At 37.8% G+C, this 19,133-nt stretch overlaps 1 protein-coding gene across 1 annotated transcript in view; it reads right to left on the bottom strand.

Moving 5' to 3' along the window:
* Positions 1–9,198: 9,198 nt before the first annotated feature.
* The window catches only part of AGBL4 (AGBL carboxypeptidase 4), a 1,508,442-nt gene continuing 1,498,507 nt past the window's right edge, over positions 9,199–19,133 (bottom strand). Inside the window, exon 13 of the mRNA XM_060205929.1 lies at positions 9,199–9,338. Within this exon, the coding sequence (XP_060061912.1) occupies positions 9,248–9,338 (91 nt within the window). The 3' untranslated portion in view covers positions 9,199–9,247. The remainder of the gene's footprint in view (positions 9,339–19,133) is intronic.

Below are 19,133 nucleotides of genomic sequence, written 5' to 3'. Positions count from 1 at the left end.
ATTTTTTATTTTGCTTTTTTCAAAAAAAATATTTGCAAGGGATTTTCTTCTCCAAGTGATATTTTAAGGTAGAAAGACAGAGACACATAAGGAGAAAGGGAAACAACACTTGCTCAGTTTCCTCTAGTGTGGTGGGGGCTGAACTTGAACTTGAAAAAGCAAATGCACTACCCAAGTGAGTTATCTTGCTGGCCCTAAAGTATTTTACTAAGTTTCAGATACACAGTTTTGTATTTCCACAACTGTTTGTAATGCATGGTGATGCCAACAAAAGTGGCTTCCTTTTACCACCATCCAGTTGTCTTTCTTTACCATTTCACCTGCATCCATAGCCCCTTAGCTTCCTGTAATTCTACTGTCAGAATTAAAGACTATCTTTTACTTTGGCATTCCTTTATCTTTCACATGAGTGAAATTACATGGTATCTGTCTCCACTTCACCTATTTCACTTAGCATACTCTTGTCAAGGTCCTTCCATGTTCTTGAAAATGACTCACTAAGCAGTATTCCATTTCACACTATACCATATATATATTAATCTGTCAAATGACAGTTACATTGTTTGAAAATCCTGGTTATTGCCAGTGATAATGCAATTAACATAGAAGCACATATATCTTCCCCACTAGTATTACTTTATTGTTTAAATAACCAGAGGCAGGATAAATGGGTCACACAGTATTTTCATTAAATACAGCTTTTAAATGGTTTCCTTCTTTTATTTTTTTATTATCTTTATTTATTGGATACAGACAGCTAGAGATCAAGAGGGTAGGGGGAGATAGAGAGGGAGACAGAAAGAGAGACACATGCAGCACTTGCTTTACCAGTTGATAAGCTTTCCCCCTGCAGGTGGGGACCAGGGGCTTGAACCCAGTTTCTTGCATTGTAACATGTGCTTATCAGGTGAGCCACTGCCCGACCCCTATTGCTAATTTTTTTGAAAAATATTCATTACAGGGGTCGAGAGGTATCGAACTGGTTTAATCACACTTAGTACCAAGTGGGGGAACCCATGTAAAGATCATGGTTCGAGCCCCCGGCTCCCCACTTGTAAGGGTGTTGCTTCACAATCGACCTTTCTGTATCCAGTCCCTTCTCAACTTCTCTCTGTCCTTTCAATAAAAACAGAAAAAATGGCTTCCAGGAGCAGTAGATTCATAGTGCAGGCACCATGCCCCAGTGACAACCTTGGAGGCAAAACAAACAAACAAAAAAGAAATATTCACTCTATTTTTATAGTCGCTACTAGATACTGCAGGGCTGAAATGACCCAGTTGAAACTCTTTTTGATCTAAGAATTATTGAAAACAAATGAAAAACTCAGCTGGAAACTGGTCATATTTTATTTATTTATTTATTTGTGATTTAACAGTAATGCATAAGATTATTAATTAGATAGTAGGAGTACACACACCACTCCAACTACCCAAGTTTTGTGCCTTCCCCACCAACAATAACCTCCATAGTTCTCCCAACACTGTAGAGATAGGTTGACTACTTTTCTTTAAGTCTGTGTATTTCAGTTCTCTATATTCTACATCTGAGTGAAACCATCTGGTAGTTGTCCAATTCCTTATTAACTTCACTAAAATCTCCAGTTTCATCCATCTCCCCCCAAAGGACACAGCATCATCTTTTAAAATCGCTGGTTAGTACCCCACTGAGTAAATGCCAGAACAAGTCTTAATCCTCTTGGGCTGCTATAACAAAAAACCCCTAAGCTAAGTGTTTTATAAACTACAAATTTCTTTTTCACAGTTCTTGAGGCTGAGTGATTTAAGTTAGGATGTTGGAAGACTTGGTGTTTTTGGAAGGTTCATGTCCTGGTTCATAGATGGGACTTTTGTTTGTTTTTGCTGTCATTGGGACTTGACTGTTCTAGGATTTTTTTTTTTTTTAGATTAAAAGAGAAACAGAAATAGAGATACAGAAAAACAAACACCATAGTATTTAAGCTTTCCTCAATGTGATGGGAGTCAGGATCAACTGGGGTCAAAGTGCTCATGAAAAAGCCCTATGGTTTTATTAATCCTTTCTTAAATAAAAAATTAAAAAAATAAAATAAAAAAAAAGAAAAAGCACTTCTCCTTACTGGAATCTATTATGTTCTCACATTGTAAAAGGAGTCAGGGAGTTTTGTAGGGGCCTCTTCTATAGGGGTTCTCATCCCATTCTCAAGGGTCCCATACTCAGGATCTAAGTATCCTTTAAAGGTCCCACCTTCTAGTACCATATTATTAGATATTTCAACATAAGAAACAGAGGGGCATACATACTGAATCTTTGCAGATGATATGATTTATTTTTTTAGTTTTTATTATGTTTTAAGAACACTGGTCGTGAGCAATGAATTTTCCTTGAGTGGAAATGAAATGATCCTTATGGATAATTCACATATACACAGGCTAGAGAGGTTGGTGACTTGCTCTATCGTGAGTGCCATTGCAATGGAGTTGGACAGATTTAAGGTACATTTTGTAGCCTGCTAATAGCAAAAGGGAGACATCAGAAATGGAAACTTATTGACCTGAAAAACCAGATAGCAGTCTATTTTGTATGGATAAGAGAATCTGTACAAGAAGGAAATTTGCAATAAGGCTTTAAAAATGTGAAAATAAAAAGATTATTCTTTTAGGAGGCCAGCGGTGGCTTATCCAGTAGAGCACATACATTAACATGCATGAGGACATGTGTTCAAATCTCTAGACCCCATCTGTAGGGGAAACTTCACATGGTGCATGGAACAGTGCTGCAGTTAACTCTATTTCTTTGTGTCTTGACCTCCACTTCAGTCTCCCTTTTTTCCCTCTCTGTCTCTTACTTGTGTTACACAGAAAGAAAAAAAAAAGGCCACCAGGAATGGGGGAGACTTGTAGGCACCAAATTCCAGCAATAGTCCTGGTGGCAAAAAAAAGTATTTAAATCTGAGATGCTTGTTAATCAACAAAATATATAAAACTGAATTTATGATATGGTTTTGGGATATAGAATTGTACAACTGTTGCCACAATTTGTGGGCTTTTAAAGTGTATTCTGAGGTGAGGAGGCATCTATATAACTGAAGGAACTGTCCTTGTGTCCCAGTGTTAAGGCTTCAAAACCAAACAAGTGAGTTTGACTCTTTACCTAGAACTCACTAGGGATGTTGGGCATATTACACAATGTATCTCCAAGACCTCAACTACCAGCTGAAAGACTGAATATCTCCCTTTGAGAGTTACTAGGGGATCTGGGTGATGGTGCACTGGGTTAAGTGCACATAGTAGGAAACACAAGGAAGGACCTGTGCAAGGATCTTGGTTCTAGCCCCCAGCTCCCCACCTGTGGGGGGTGTGTGTCATTTTTCAAGCAGTGAAGCAGGTCTGCAGGTGTCTACGTTTCTCTATCTTCCCCCCCCCTCAATTTCTCTTTGTCCTGTCCAAGAAAATTGGGGGGAAAAAAAGCCACAGGAGCATTTAGGAGACTAGGAGACTAAATTCATAGTGCAGGCACTGAGCCCCAACAATAACCCTGGAAGCAAGAAAAAAAAGAGAGAGAGAGAAAGAAAGATACTAGGAGGATTAAAAACACATGGAAATTTCCTGGTATTAGTGTGAATAGATGTTGGAGACACAAGTATCATCATTAATTTGCTAAAATATATGCACTGTAGTCAGTATGCCTAGAAAAAAAGCAAACATGCCAATTTTTAACAACCTGCTTTCTAAAAAATTGTTAATATATATTCCACACTATCACACAAAATTTTAGACAACAACTTATAGACACCTGGACAAGAGAGAGCACAAAATGTAGAAATCTTGATGTAGGCAGCAATTCTGTAGGAATAGATCTGTGCTACTAACTCACACTTGCTTCTCTGGTTGGTAATGTGGCAAAACATCTCCAACAGGGGAGAAGACACAGGTAGACTTGTGGAGTAGCCCAGATTCTGATGTTAGCCCGACCTGGGTACCAATGTCCAGTCTGTGCTGATCTTACCCGTAAATGTGAACTTCGGTCCGATATGAGAGCTGCCATCATACTGACTTCTCGTCTGTAGCTTAGTCAGCATGAGCAGCCTACACAGGTTCCTGCAGGACCTGGATATTTAATAAATATGTCAACTGAAATCTATGTAACTTTTACTTTAATGCAGTATGCCAGGAGTTTAGCATTAAGGAGTCCTTGAGTTTGAAGCTTACAGAGCAATTAAACACCTCCCTGGAAGAACCCAGACTTAGAGGTTGTAAATTGCAGAGATGAGCAATTGTGTATTTGTCTCCCTCTCACCAGAAAAATGGGATCCTCTGAAGTTCATCAAGGACTTACATGATATTGTAATGAGCCGTGTGTTCATTGCATTCTATGTGATTAATCTAGAGAATTATTCCTCTAATAAACTTAAGGAACCTACTCATCTTCTACTCACTTATTTTAATTATCTATTATCATGAAAGCACTGAACTCTTTGTGATTCCTGCCTACCTGATGAGAATGGTCAGTAATGTCAAACTCACTGACCTTGCTGACAAAATGCTGACACATCAGTAATGTTCTCTCACATCAGACATGGTGAATAGCATTACCTCTTGGATCCTGGAGCTCAGAGACATGGACTGACTTGCCCAAGTTCCCAGGGAGGTTTCTTTTCTCTGCAAAGCCAGGCCATTAAAGCTATGGGCTCTAGAATTAGGCACACCTGAATTCAATCCTAGTCCTGACAGTTAACTAACTACTGTGTGGCTGACCATAACAAACCAGGCCACTGCCTCCTTGACCCCTTACTCTTATCCCCACAGGGAACATTGCTCAACTTCTGACTGCCAATGTCTATATGTGTGTAGTGACCAGCTTCTGCTTTTTCTCTCCCTTTCCACCTGCTTGTACCTGGGAAGTCTAGAAGTAATAAGAAATTAGGAAGGTTCCTTGGAAAATCTCAATCAAAACAGATTGTAGTTGGTGAGAAATACCCCTCTGGTTCATGATGCCTGGGGTGATTCTGAGACTGGACCAGACTGGTTTCCATTTTCCACAGCGGGTTTCAACCCTGGTTATCCACAGAAGCAATGTGTTTGATAATTAACAATTCATTGACTGCTTCTCTTTCCTTATACTTTTTTCCATTCCTTTATTTTATTTTCCTATTGTTGTTGAGATCTCTTTAAGTCCTCTGCATTCCAGTCCCTGCCTCAGAGTACATTTCTGGTGAATCTGAACCCTCCTCCTTCCCCCAGAAAGTTGGCAAATCATTTACTTATCCTGGGTTCTCAGTTTCTTAAACCGTAAGAAGAGACTGTGTGGTGCACACCTCACAGGTTTGTAGATTAGTTTAAAGTGCATATTGCATATGGAAGGTTTTGTATAATTCCATCCACACAAATTTAATTTACAAGAAAAAGTACCAGAAGGCTCAGTAGGAGGGAAATGGGTAAATAAATCAGGCTTTTATCTAAATGATAGACTATTATATACAAGTAGAAATTAATGTTTTCAAAGAAAATTCAATGAGATGGAGAATTGCACATGAAAATTATACACTTCACAATCCAGCTGGGGAGCTCAGTGGAGGGAAATGTCTCAAATTGTAAGTACAGAATTACAGCTTTGTTAGAAATGTATTAAAATATTAAAAGTTATCTTTCATTTAAAACCATTAAAGTGGTTATTTTCTTTATCCACTTGCTAGTTTTCAAATTCCAAAATCTTGTGGATAAACAACATGAGGCTCATAATCAGGGAAATAAAAGTATACTCTACAGAAAGTAATTTTGGGGCTGAAGGGGGTGGCTAAGTCTTACAGGTCATGCCTCACATAGGTAGGGCTCTCGTTTCATTGGCTGTCACCACAAAACAGTGGAAGAATGGTGATCTCTCTCTCTCTCTCTTACACACACACACACATACACACACACACACACACACACACACACACACACACACTCTCTCTCTCTCTCTTTCTCTTTCTCTCATGCATACACATACTTGAAAGAATAAATCAATCATTTTACCCCATTTTTCTCTTCTAAACATCTTCAATTAGTCATTCTACTACTAAATCACAAATGCTATATGTTCTCAAACAATATATACACACAAAAGATCATAATAAACTAAAAATCAGAAAATGAAAACAAAATGTACATTTATTGTCCAATATTTTATTAGCAATTTAAAATTGCTTTACAAAATTATGATATTAACAGGGGTATAATCCTGCACTGTTCCCACAACCAGAGTTCTGACTCCCCACTCCCTCTATTGGAAGCTGCAGAAGTTCTCCCAAGGCCACACACATGGGTTGACTATTATATATATATATATATTTGTTCCTTTTTTCCCTATGGTCTTGTCTTCTCTAAATTTCTTTTTTAATTTTTATTCATTTATTATTGGATAGAGACAGAGAGAAATTGAGAGGGGACAGAGGGAAATAGAGAGGGGATGGGAGAGGAAGACACACACACACACACACACACACACACACACACACACACACACACAGAGAGAGAGAGAGAGAGAGAGAGAGATACCTGCAGCCCTGCTTCACCACTTGTGAAGCTTCCCTTCTATAAGCCGGAACCAGAGGCTTGAACTCGGGTACTTGCATACTGTAACATGTGCTTTTAACCAGGTGTGCCACCACCTGCCCCCCTTTCTCTATATTTCTAAGTCATACTTACAGCTGTTACTATCCCCCCCCTCATTTTTCTACTTTATTTCTTAGGAAAGAGAAAAATTGAGGGAAGGAGGTTATAGAAAGGGGAAGAGAATGACAGAAATCTGCAGATCTACTTTACTGCTTGTGAAGTACTCCCCCTTGCAGGTAGAGAGTGGGGACTGGAACCCTGGTCCTCCTGCATGATGATATACATGCTCAATCTGGTGTACCACTACCTGCCATCAAGAAGTCAATATATATATATATATATATATATATATATATATATATATATATATATTTTAAGAGTTTATTTATTCATTAATAAGAAAGATAGGAGGAGGGAGAGAAAGAACCAGCCATCACTCTGGTACAAGTGCTGCTGGGGATTGAACTCAAGACCTGCTGCTTAAGAGTTCAATGCTTTATCCACTGTGCCACCTCCTGGACCACAAGAAGTCAATATTAATTTTAACTTTTAACTAATTTTTTAAAAAGATGCTTCAAAAAGACACATACATATCTTAAATAATTTGTTTTTGTTTTTCCTGGCCCAATGTACTATTTATTAAAAGACAATTTAGTTATCATACAATATCAAAGTTGACAGTAAAATCAAGCATTTTCAAAGTGCTAAGGTGTATTTAAATCTGAGTCCCTTACGTCTGAGCTTCAAACTACTGGTCCTCCTGGATTCTCCCTATTCTTATTCTTTCCTGAGACTGTTTTCTTCACAATTTTATCCCAATCCCTCCCATGTCTCCAATTTTTGGTTTCTGTTTCAAATTGGGGTATCAAATTGTGGCAATCATCAATAGCCAATTGCTTGCATCAGTTATCTGTATGACCCAGAGCACTTGACCCAGTAAGATTTTGTTTTCAAATCACTTTATTAGAGAGATAATAGTTTACAGTATGGTTGTTGATATGTGAGCACAATTTCTCCTTTTGCCATAATAGTTGTCTATAAAACACTCCTACTTCCTAATTTAAGTCTTTTTGTACATCACGCACCAGGACCTCAACATCCTCTTCACATCCTCTCATCCCCTCCCCCCAGAATCCTTTGTTTTGGTGTTAACATACTACACTCATCCCAAGTTTCAAATTGTGTTCTCTTTCTTTTTAAAATTTTTTTCCACCTGTAACTGAGATCATCATGTATCCATCCTTCTCTTTTTAGCTTATCTAACTTAACATGATTTCTTCAAGATCCATTCAAGATGAAGCAAAGAAAATAATTTTTTAATAGCTGAGTTGTATTCCACTGTGTATATATATTCTGAGTACTCCTTGATTTACCTGCCCGTCCCATGTTGATGACCATTATATACCAAATTCCAGCTGCATCCAAGGTTTTTCCAACCTTCATTTGCATCTGACCCCTTCTCCATTTATAGGTAGAAATTATAGAAAGGAGAATATCCATCCATATATCCATCCATTCACCTATCCAACCACTCAGCAAATAACTGGGTGTATAATTCTTTGCTGTCATAATAGTGAATTCTTGGAATGTAGAATTGACTTCGACACTGTCACTATCACATTTTCCAGTCAAAGACAAGGTACTCATGTCTCACTCTCCTGTGTCCATGTATAATAGATGCTTATGCTGTCTGCACAGTTCCATACACTTGCTCAATATCCCTTGCCTAGTGGACTTTGACTGTCACAAGAATCAGCCTTGTAGAAGAGCAGCTAGGAAGTGAAAGAGAGCTTATGTCCAAGGCGGTAATCCTCAACTGCCACCATCTACTTCAATTCTTTAAGTTTATAAGCATATAACTCTGGTAAATATTATACAGGTTTTTTTAAAGATTTTTATTTATTTATTAATGAGAAAGATAGAAGGAGACAGAGAAAGAACCAGACATCACTCTGGTACATGGGCTGCTGGGATCAAACTCAGGACCTCATGCTTGAGAATCCAATGCTTTATCCATTACACCACCTTCTGGACCACTATTAAACAGTTTCTAAGAAAGTTTCTAGAAAGGTAGATGTTCCTTCTTTTTAGAGGCAAGTAAATCATTAATAAACTTTTACTGGTGTTACTTCCTTATGTGTTTCATTTTTATATCTGCCTTACTTCTGCTTCTAGGAGTATCTGGCAAGTAGACTAGTTGTCCTCAGTTCCTTGGCCCAGTCTCTGCTTGTGGAAGGGCCCCAAACTAGACACCAAGGCAGGCATTACAAATGAGTGAATTAATGAGTGAATGATACTATAATGAGAGGCACCATTTGAGGTAGACAAATGACCAGGTGCTATCTCAAGCTCACATGGTAGCAAAGTTCAATATGTCAGATATTATAGCTCAATTTTCTTTCTACATTCCACATGAGTCTCCTATAACATCTAGTTAGTCCCAGCTCTCTAGCTATTAGGCTCCTGACTCATAATACACACCCTTGAAACTGGGAGATGTCTTCTCATGGGTTCTAGAACAAATATTGCAGGTCTATGCCATCAAGTGTAGTATATAATGTACAAGACTATTAATTACTCACTGTTAATCAACATTTAAGATAAAACTTTGCTTTATTTATTCTGTCTGGCAGCTCAGGTATGCTCCATGAAATCTACTTCACAGTGATGTTAATTAGATCCGTAGCACTGCACTTTCTGTATGCAAGATTCGCGAGTCCCCTGCTTGCCTCATCTCTCCAGAAGTCTCTGGTTCAGCATCAGGTCTGAGGACAGAAAGAATCTTTGGAAGGCTGGCATAACCACCAGTGTTAGTGAGTCAAGCATTAACAGTTATTACCTAGACACACTACCCACAGTCTTAGGGTATAGAAATCTGACATGCTTTACAAAGTCCCTATGTGATCATCTTTCAGAGCAGGACAAAGGTTTGGACAAGGAGTTCCTTGAATCTCCTAATGTCAGACTGTTAGGAGGCTTTTGGGAGCATCTATTTCCATATACTCATTTTACATTTGGATAATCTGAGATTTAGAGAGATAAATTGTCTTTTCTAATGTTATATAAATGTTAGTAGACTGGATTTAGATTCTAGCTGATTTGACTTTCAATTTTACTATGGAATGGAGTCAAGTAGAGATCATTAGTTTCTTCTCCATACTACATCCATTTTCCCTGACATTCCTTAAATTTCTTAATCACATTCTGAAGGTAAAGAAACTGAGGTTTGAGGAGGGGAAGACGAAGGTAGTTAAGTCAAATTTAGTCCAGTATCCTGGGTTAGCACTTTTTCCTAACAAAATACATGCCCTGCCTAAGAATGCATGACCAAATGAGGAAAAAAAAATGAATGAATGGCTGTTAAGCTTACTAAAGAATGAATGAAAGTATACTTGATGAACAAGCCTTAATGTTTGAAAATGCCCCACCCAGTGTATTTACATCTTAACAAAGTCAAAACTTCAAGTTCCTTGGAACTGCTGCTGTGTGTCAGCAACTAAGCATTTATTAGAGAATTGTGAACCCTCTATTTCCAACCACCAACTAGTACTAAGTCTAGTTTACAATGGTGGCTCAACAGTACATCTGTAGTTGAACAGAAATCAATATTTAGGAACCATAACATTTGGTTTTCCAGGTGCTGTTGGAGAGTTCTTTCTTTGGGGGGGTGGGTGTAGTTAAGGAAAGTAGTCTCTTTCTTTACAAAACCACAATAGATTTTTCAACTTTTAGTCAAGGATGGCTTGAAGAAGGAGAAAGAGAAAAATTTACAGGAATACTGAGACTGAGCTATAGGAAAGAGATCTAAATATAAGGTCATCTAATGAAAGAATCAGGAAAAGAAGTTCTTGGCAAGCTTTCCACCTGAGACACTAGTCTGTCCAGAATAAACAACAACCTTTACTGGGATTGGAAAGGAGAGGTGGCCCTGACAACCTGCTGGGCACAGTACCAGAGAGGTGATCCATCAATATGGATGAAATGTTGAGAGATTAGATAGAATTTCAACTAGGAATTATACTCAGTAGCTCTGACCTAGAATTGAGTTGCAGTGTGTTTAGAATTGACAATGATATGTCATCTAACGCTCAGTGATACACACATATGAATATCCATAACTCATGCCTTTTCACACACAAATACAAAGAAGTTACAAAGAAAAGTTGTACTTAAAGTGCGAATATACTAGAACACACACCTGCATAGACACTCCATCATTGTCAATTTATCTTGATAACCTCTCGAGTTGTCCTACTTTTCTTTCTACCAAGGATGTTCTTAGTCTTAAAGTTTGACATATTCTTATGGGATAAGCTAATTTGTTTCCCTTTTTTCTGAAGTTTAAGGAATTTTTCTTATATGTTTAATTGTAATGGAGAAAGGAAAAGAGCAATGCCCTTTTGGAAATATTCTACTTCAGAGTAGGAATCATCCCCATTTTTTTTTTTTTTCCTCCCATAGAACTGCTCAGTTCTAATGGTGCAGGGGATTGAACCTGGGACTTTGGAGCCTCAGGCATGAGGGTTTGTTTGCATAACCATTATGCTATCTACCACTGCCCTTCATCATCTTCATTTTCACTACGAACAATATTTATACCAGCACCTTCAGTAATAACTGTAAAGCTTCTTGTGAATTATAATTCTCTGTCTGAAATTGTATTGGGCTCTGGAATCTAAGCAAAACTGATTTTTTGGTTTGTTTTCCCTATCTACTCATCTCATCCCAAGAAAAATACAAAGTTGAGCTGATAAGATAGGACTGACACAGAAGAAAACGAAATACCGAACACATTCGCTAAGTGTTCAATGTGATGTTTAGATGTCAGTTCTATAGGAGTTCAGTGAAATCATTATTTATGAGAGCAGGGAGCTCAGTGAAGACTTTCTAAAGTAAAGGTCATGAGACTATGTAAGAATCAGAACTTTAGATAAGATTGGATGGTATGTGACAAACATTACATATTTAATAAATTGTGTTGGATGGATTAATGATATGAAAATTCAAGTCAAAAGCAAAGCATGGATCATAGCTCATGTAGGGTTCTCTGAATGTCTCAAAAGATGGGAAAATTCACCTGGCATTATTTTTTCAAACTATTGTGCTTTCCTGCTCACCCTCTCATTGGATTACCACAATACTATAGGTAGCCTGAGGATCATGTCCCCATTTTAAATAGTAAGAAATTGAAACCAGTTGAAGGTTTGAGATAACCACAGAAAGGTTAAGAGATTTACATAATGTCATTTAGCCAGGTAATATGAAAGTGGGGAAAAGAACCCAGTTTCCTAATGACCACCTCTTTATACCTTTCTAGCTGCATACTTTGTAATCAGAAAGTGGAAGGGGTTTAGAAAGTGACTTGGAGTAGAGCAAGATGAAGTCTTTGGGATTTTTTAGAGGGAAAATTTCTGTGACTTGTGACTAGCATCTGTTTTTTTAACACAGGAATACTGCCAGGGGTGGGTTAATATGAGTGTTATTAACTACCTACTCTGCACTACCTTTTCTGATCCTCTTGCAAAATTTCCCACTTGTTACAATTCTGAAGATCATGCCATTTTTGCCCATAAGGCAGTAACACTTTAGTCACAGTTTCAAAGAAAGTGGCTAGGGCACAGAGGATATTCAGGGACATTTAGCCAGAAAGGAGAACAGCTAGAGCTGGGCTCAAGGGAATAAGGCAAAATGTAGGCCTGTATAGGAACAAAAATGAACCAGTGAGCTCCCTGAGGCAGAGGCTTTTTATAGTCAGCATTAAATATTTATTGTATAGTGAGATTTATGACTCTACACAAAAAGACAGTAAGGAAAATGGAACAAGGGCCAGCAGTAGAGTCTGGTGACATCCAAGCTTTTCCAATGAGGAGCTATGTGACTTTAAGAAAAATCATTTAACCTCTTTAAAATTGTTTCCTTATCAGAGAGATAAAAAGAAGAATATCTTCTTTGTAGGGGTATTGTGAAAACTATGTGAGATCATTTAAGATAAGTCAACCCAGGGTCCAGAACTGAGGAGAACTCAAAAAAAACAGAACTGCAGCAAAGGCAGACATAGAAGAAGCACCAACAGCAGAAGATTAGCAGTAATAGTTGTGTCAGAGCCCTAACAATGGTAGTGAGTGTAGCAATAGCAACAGCAACAGTAGTAGCAAAAGCAATAGAAATATTTCATTATTATTATTATTATTATTATCATTATTTTGCCTCCAGCGTTATTGCCAGGACTCGGTGGCTACACCACGAATCCACTGCTCCTGGAGACCATTTTTTCCCTTTTGTTACCCCGGTTGTTTTACCATTGTTGTGGTTATTATTATCATTGTTATTGATGTCATTGTTGTTGGATAGGACAGAGAGAAATGGAGAGAGGAGGGGAAGACAGAGAGGGGGGAGAGAAAGACAGATACCTGCAGACCAGCTTCACTGCGTGTGAAGCTACTCCCCTGCAGATGGGGAGCTGGGGGCTCGAACCAGGATCCTTCCACCAGTCCTTGTGCTTTGCGCCATGTGCTCTTAACCCGCCTGACCCTCCTAATATTATTATTAATAGTAGTATCAGACTACTAATATCCACTATAGCTAAGTAGCAGCAGTAGGAGGAGGTGGAGTAAAAAGCATGGTGGTGTTGGTGGTACTAGTAGAGCAGTAGTATACCCATGCTAACAATAAATAGTAGAAATGAAAGGACTTGTACAACCTGGAAAAACAACTCATCCACCTAGACAATGATCTTCTTTGTCATGTATGCTACCCAAGTTTGAGCCTGGCCTCTACTAGAAGAAGCTTTGGTCTCTGCCTTTTTTTTTTTTTTTTTTAATTTCTCTCTCTCTGATAGAGTCAACCAAGAGTGATGAAGCCCTGCTGATGGAGAAAAAAAGGAGTACTGGTACAGATACTGCAGCAATTGTAATGGTTGTAAAAGTCATAGATTATCAATTGTAGCAGTAGTGCCAGTACCAGAAGTAGCAGTCGTAATAGCAGCAGTAGAAGTAGATGAAATAGTGGTACTGCCAGTAGCAATGTAGTAGTAAATTAGTAGTAGTTGGCAACTACTAGCAGTAGTATCAACAGAAGTAATGATTGATAGGGCAGGGGTAGATAGCACAATGGTTATGCAAACAGACTCTTGTGCCTGAGGCCCTCTCAAGTCCCAGGTTCAATCCCCTGCACCACCATAAGCCAGAGCTGAGCAGTGCTCTGGTTAAAAAAAAAAAAAAAAAAAAAAAGAATTAAAAAAAAAAAAGAAGTAATGATTGATAGATATTATTGGTATCTTTATAGGAAAAATGATTTTACTGGTCACTGACCTTCATGAAAAGACTAGGGAGTAATTAAATTTCTCTCCTTCATTTTTCCACAGTGTTTAGGGCCTATAAGACCATCTAGGGCTGGGGAGATAGCATTGTGGTTATGCAATACTTTTATTCTTGAGGCTTGTAAGTCCAGGGACCTAGGTCCAATCCTCACCACCACTATAAACCAGAGCTGAGCAGTGCTCTGGTAATAAAATAACAAAATAAAATGGAGAAGTGAGGTTGTTTAAAAAGCACAATGCTTTGAGAAGATGCCAGTGATTAGGATCTGATTACTAGGAAGATCTCAGGATACAGTCTTGGATTTGAGATTCATTCATTCATTCATTCATTCATTCATTCATTCATTCATTCATTCTGGTGTTTTGACTGAGTGCCTCTACCGAGTGCTGTATTAAATTAAGAGCTCTTGGTAAATAAAAGCAAATTTCTGCTCTCAATGAAATGACTGTCACCTGAACAAAGTAATTAAATAAATGGATGACAAATGATAATAAATGGTAAATAGATAAATAAGCAAATTATGGGCATAAATGAAAAAGAAGCAACTAATTATAACTGATGAGCCTGGGGTGAATGCCATGGAGTTGGAATGTTTCACTATGTTTTGAATTGTGAGAAGAATTTTCTTCAGTTAAGCAGAGATGATGAATTAGTATGAGAGACACTGAACAGGCAGAACTGCCAGAATGTGGCAAGTGGTCAGGAGGGATATGAAATACACAAAAGTGAGCTGATATTCAGGGTGTTGACTCAGAGAGTTGATTTGAAAGAGGTGGTATACAGGGATCATGGATATTCATTTGGAAAGGACAACTGTATGCAGGAGGGTCAATGTAGGACTATTACAGCTATCCCGGTGGGAGATGGCAATGGGAGAAGAACAAACCATGGATATAAAAGAGAAAAGATAAGGCTGAAAAAGGGAAAGAAGCAATTTTGTCATTAAGTGTTATTTCTCTATATTAGAGAAAATGGAAGTAAACTATGCTTTACATAATTCACAATATAAAAGTAGCAAGTGGCTGGGATTAAAACTGAAGTTCTCTGGACTCCAAAATTATCCCATTATACTGCTTAAAAGCAGAAACAACACAGAGGCTAAGGCAATGGGTTAAGGTGATTAATTAGCCCACTGTGTGGGCAGGCAGAGAGAGGAGAATTAGGACAATGGCAAGGTTTCCAATCTGGGGAATTAGGCGTAAAAAGAAGGCATTAAATAAGACAGCTGATGCTAGGGATCGAAGGTGATTTGGATTTAAGATTGACATGTAGTCAGTCAAAAATAAATCTCTGGTCTTTGGGGACAAAGGCATTTTAAGCATTAAGGAGCTGTAATAGGTGTCATGGGAGTGAATTTCTGAATTGATTGAATTTAGCACTAAGGTTTGGTGTTGAATCAGAAAGAGGCAGTGGCATGAAGCAAAGTTGGCCCTGCTCCCATATCCTGTTTTAGTTACTTGCCAGCTGTAGACCATGGGAAAAGGCTTTAATCATACTGATCTTAGTCTTATCACTGGAAAAATGCAAACAAAAGTCTTGCCCAATATGTACACTGCGTCTTGTGTAAATAATAAGAGCCAAAACTTGTGAGAGTGTTTTAGTAAAGTACTAAGGTTTTACTGCAGTATTTAAACCCAATAGCTTCAGAGACTATCCCTGAGAAGCTGTATGCCATTGAACAACATCATAGATAAAGTCTCTTGTAAATTCTGATAAAATTTTCTTGTTGCTATTTTAATACAGCTTGGCATCTTGAAGACTTATATCCACCCCCATCTTTTTAATCTTATCAAAATCTGCATCAAATCATGTTGGGTGATTGTATGTCCACCAATACCTTTAATTCTATTGAGAGCTCCCATGTACAAAGTCATTTTCTTATACTAAAAAGATTTGGTTCTTTGAATATCCCATCCCCACCATTTATCCATTCCACAGCCACTACAGACTCTTCCATATTATCTGTTATAGATATTGAAGTAACAGCAATGAATGAAACCTTGGTTTCTGGCTTGACACTGATTCCTGAATCTAACTTATTGTTTGTATATCTCTCATGGCTGTCCTCCAGAAGAATTTGTATTTCTGTCTTTACTGTATTTGAAAATAAGAAAACTTTGTGCTTTAATAAAAAAAAAGGTATTTCCAACCCTAGCATGTCAGAAATTAGCAGAGGCATGAGTGTGCTTGAAGACAGAGTTCTGTTCTACAATTGCATCAAACTTCCTGACTTCAAACTACACTATAGGGCTATAATAATCAAAACCGCTAACATGATGCCAACTAGACTTCCCTGGACAGATGACCTCACCAATGTGTCCTGGAGCACTGCTTCCCTAGAACTTCACGCCACTAGGGAACGAGAGAGACAGGCTGAGAGTATGGATTGACCTGCCAACACCCATTTTCAGTGGGGAAGCAATTACAGAAGCCAGACCTCCCATCTTCTGCACCCCATAATGACCCTGGGTCCATACTCTCAGAGGGATAAAGAATAGGAAAGCTTTCAGGGGAGGGAATGGGATATGAAGTTCTGGTGGTGGGAATTGTGTGGAGTTGTATCCCTCATATCCTATGTTTTTGTCAGTGTTTCCTTTTTATAAATAAAAATTAAAAATAAAAATAAAAAAATAAAAACCACATGGTACTGGAACAAAAAGATTAATGGAGATATTAGTGGAGATTCATGGAATATAATTGAGAACTCTCTTCAATCTAGACAGTTAAAGGACCACATGCTAGCTGACTCAATAGGTTACATGTTAACAAACATGGACAGTTAATATGTGGCTAGAGAGCCTAGAATATAAAATGAATAAAAGAGAAGTTAAACAATTGGTGTTGATAAAAATGACAGATGACATACAGAAGATTTAAACAGGACCACCACATCTCACTGTGAACAAAAGTCAACTCAGAATGGCTTAAAATCTTGAATGTGTGGTCCGGGAGGTGGCATAGTTGATAAAGCACTGGACTCTCAGGCATGAGGTCTTTAGTTCAATCCTCGGCAGCACATGTACTAGAGTGATGACTGGTTCTTTCTCTCTCTCCTCCTATCTTTCTCACTAATAAATAAATAAATAAAATCTTTAAAAAAAATCTTGAATGTTAGAGTGGAAACCATAATATGCATAGAAGGGAATAGCACTAAAACACTCACTATTTCAGAAATCATTAGGTAATAGAGTAAGTTGTCAGGCTACAAAATTAACATTCAAAGTTCAATGGCATTCCTATATGCAAACACTAATTTAGAAGAAGATGAAATCCAGAAATCAATTCCTTTTACTGTAGCAACAAAAACAATAAAATATCTAGGAATAAACCTAACCAAAGAAGTGAAAGACTTGTATACTTAAAATTATGAGTCACTACTCAAGGAAATAGAAAAAGATACAAAGAAATGGAAAGATATTTCATGTTCATGGGTTAAAAGAATTAACATCATTAAAATGAATATACTACCCAGAGCTATGTACAATTTTTTTTGCCTCAGGGTTATTGCTGGAGCTCAGTGCCATCAGCACTATAAACCCACTGCTCCTGGCAGACACGTTCTCCATTTGATTGGATAGAGAGAAATACCCATTTTGCCAGTTGGTTCCCCTGCAGCTGGGGTTCCAACCCATATCCATGTGCAGGTTCTTACAGTCCTTGCAACTAAATACTATGTGCACTTAACTAGCCCATCATTACCTGGCCCTTTCTCATTCTTTTTATTTCACATAAAGAGAGATAGGAAGAAGAGGCTAACACCTTTATACTGCTCCAGCATCTGTGGAACTTCCCCCATTTTTTTTCTTTTTCTTGACAATGAATTCTGTATTTAGATGGTTTCTCTTTGGGTGCATACATGTTAATAATTGTTAAGTCCTCTTGATTGACTGATCCTCTGAGCATTAAGTAATGTCCATCCCTATCTTTTTAAATTTTATTTATTTTAAAGTCTATCATGTCAGATATGAGAATAGCTCTTCCTGCCTCTTTTTGTGGGCCATTGGTTTGCATGATAGTTTTCTATCCTTTCACTTTGAGTCTGTGTTTGTCTTGTTGAGTTAGGTGGGTTTCCTGTAGAGAGCATATTGTAGGGTTGTGTTTTCTGATCCATCCTCCTACTCTGTGCATTTTAATAGGTGAATTCAGGCCACTGATATTTATTGATTTCAATGACTGAAGATATTTTAATGCCATTCTTGTAGATTTTTAGAGTGTTCTTGGTATATGGCATATTTATGTTGGTCTGACTGATTATAGGAGAACTTTCAGAACTTCTTTCAGGGCAGGCTTGGTAATAGTTTATTCTTTCAACTGTTTCTTGTCTGAGAAGGTTTTTATGCTTCCATCTAATCTGAATGACAGTCTAGCAGGACACAGTAGTCTTGGTTGAGAACCTTTCTCATTGAGCACTCGATAGATATCTTGCCATTCTCTTCTGGCCTGGAGTGTTTGTGTGAAGAAATCTGCTGTTAATCTTATGGTTTTCCTCTGTAGGTGACTCTGTTTTTCTCTTACAGCTTTCAGGATCCATTCTTTATCCTTATTCCTTTCCAATCTAAATATGATGTGTCTTGGTGTCTTTAAGACTGGTTTAATTCTCTTTGGGACACTCGGCTTCTTGAATCTTTATGTCTTTGATTTTGTCTAGACTAGAGAAGTTCTCAGCTATTATGTCCTGAAGAACACTTTCTTCCCCTTCTTCTCTTTCTTCCTCTGTTAAGTCAATAATGTGTATATTGTTTCTTTTGAAGTCATCCCATATGTCTCTGTTGTTGTTTTCAATATCTCTTAATCTCTTTTTGAGATTTTGCTTCTTTCTTAGTTGTCTCTCATTCATCTTCAATCTTGTTAATTTTGTCTTCAGCCTCATTTATTCTATTCTCTCTCCCCAGTACTATTTTCTGTAGTTCATCTATTTTGTTACCCTGTTCTGGTACTGTTTTAGCTTGTTCAGCTAGTTGTGTTCTTAGCCCAGCTATTTCAGCTTTCAGCTGAGAACCTTGAGATAATTAGTGTTTTCTACCAGAATCTCATTTGTTGTTTCTGCATTTCTGATGACAAGTCTTTCAAACTCTTTATTCACTCCTGTGATTATTTCCTTAACAAGCATTTGGATGTTGACCTCACTATTTTGTGACTCAACCTTTGGGGGGCTTTTAGGTGGACTCTTGTCCTGGTTCATTTCTCCAATATTTCTTTTTGTTGGTTTAACCATTCTATATAGTATGTTATGAGATTCCT

This window comes from Erinaceus europaeus, chromosome 13 (assembly GCF_950295315.1).
Source record: "Erinaceus europaeus chromosome 13, mEriEur2.1, whole genome shotgun sequence".
In the NCBI taxonomy this organism is placed as follows: Eukaryota; Metazoa; Chordata; class Mammalia; order Eulipotyphla; family Erinaceidae; genus Erinaceus; species Erinaceus europaeus.
The sequence above is the reverse complement of the archived record's forward strand: the minus strand, read 5'-3'. Positions and strand labels throughout refer to the sequence as shown.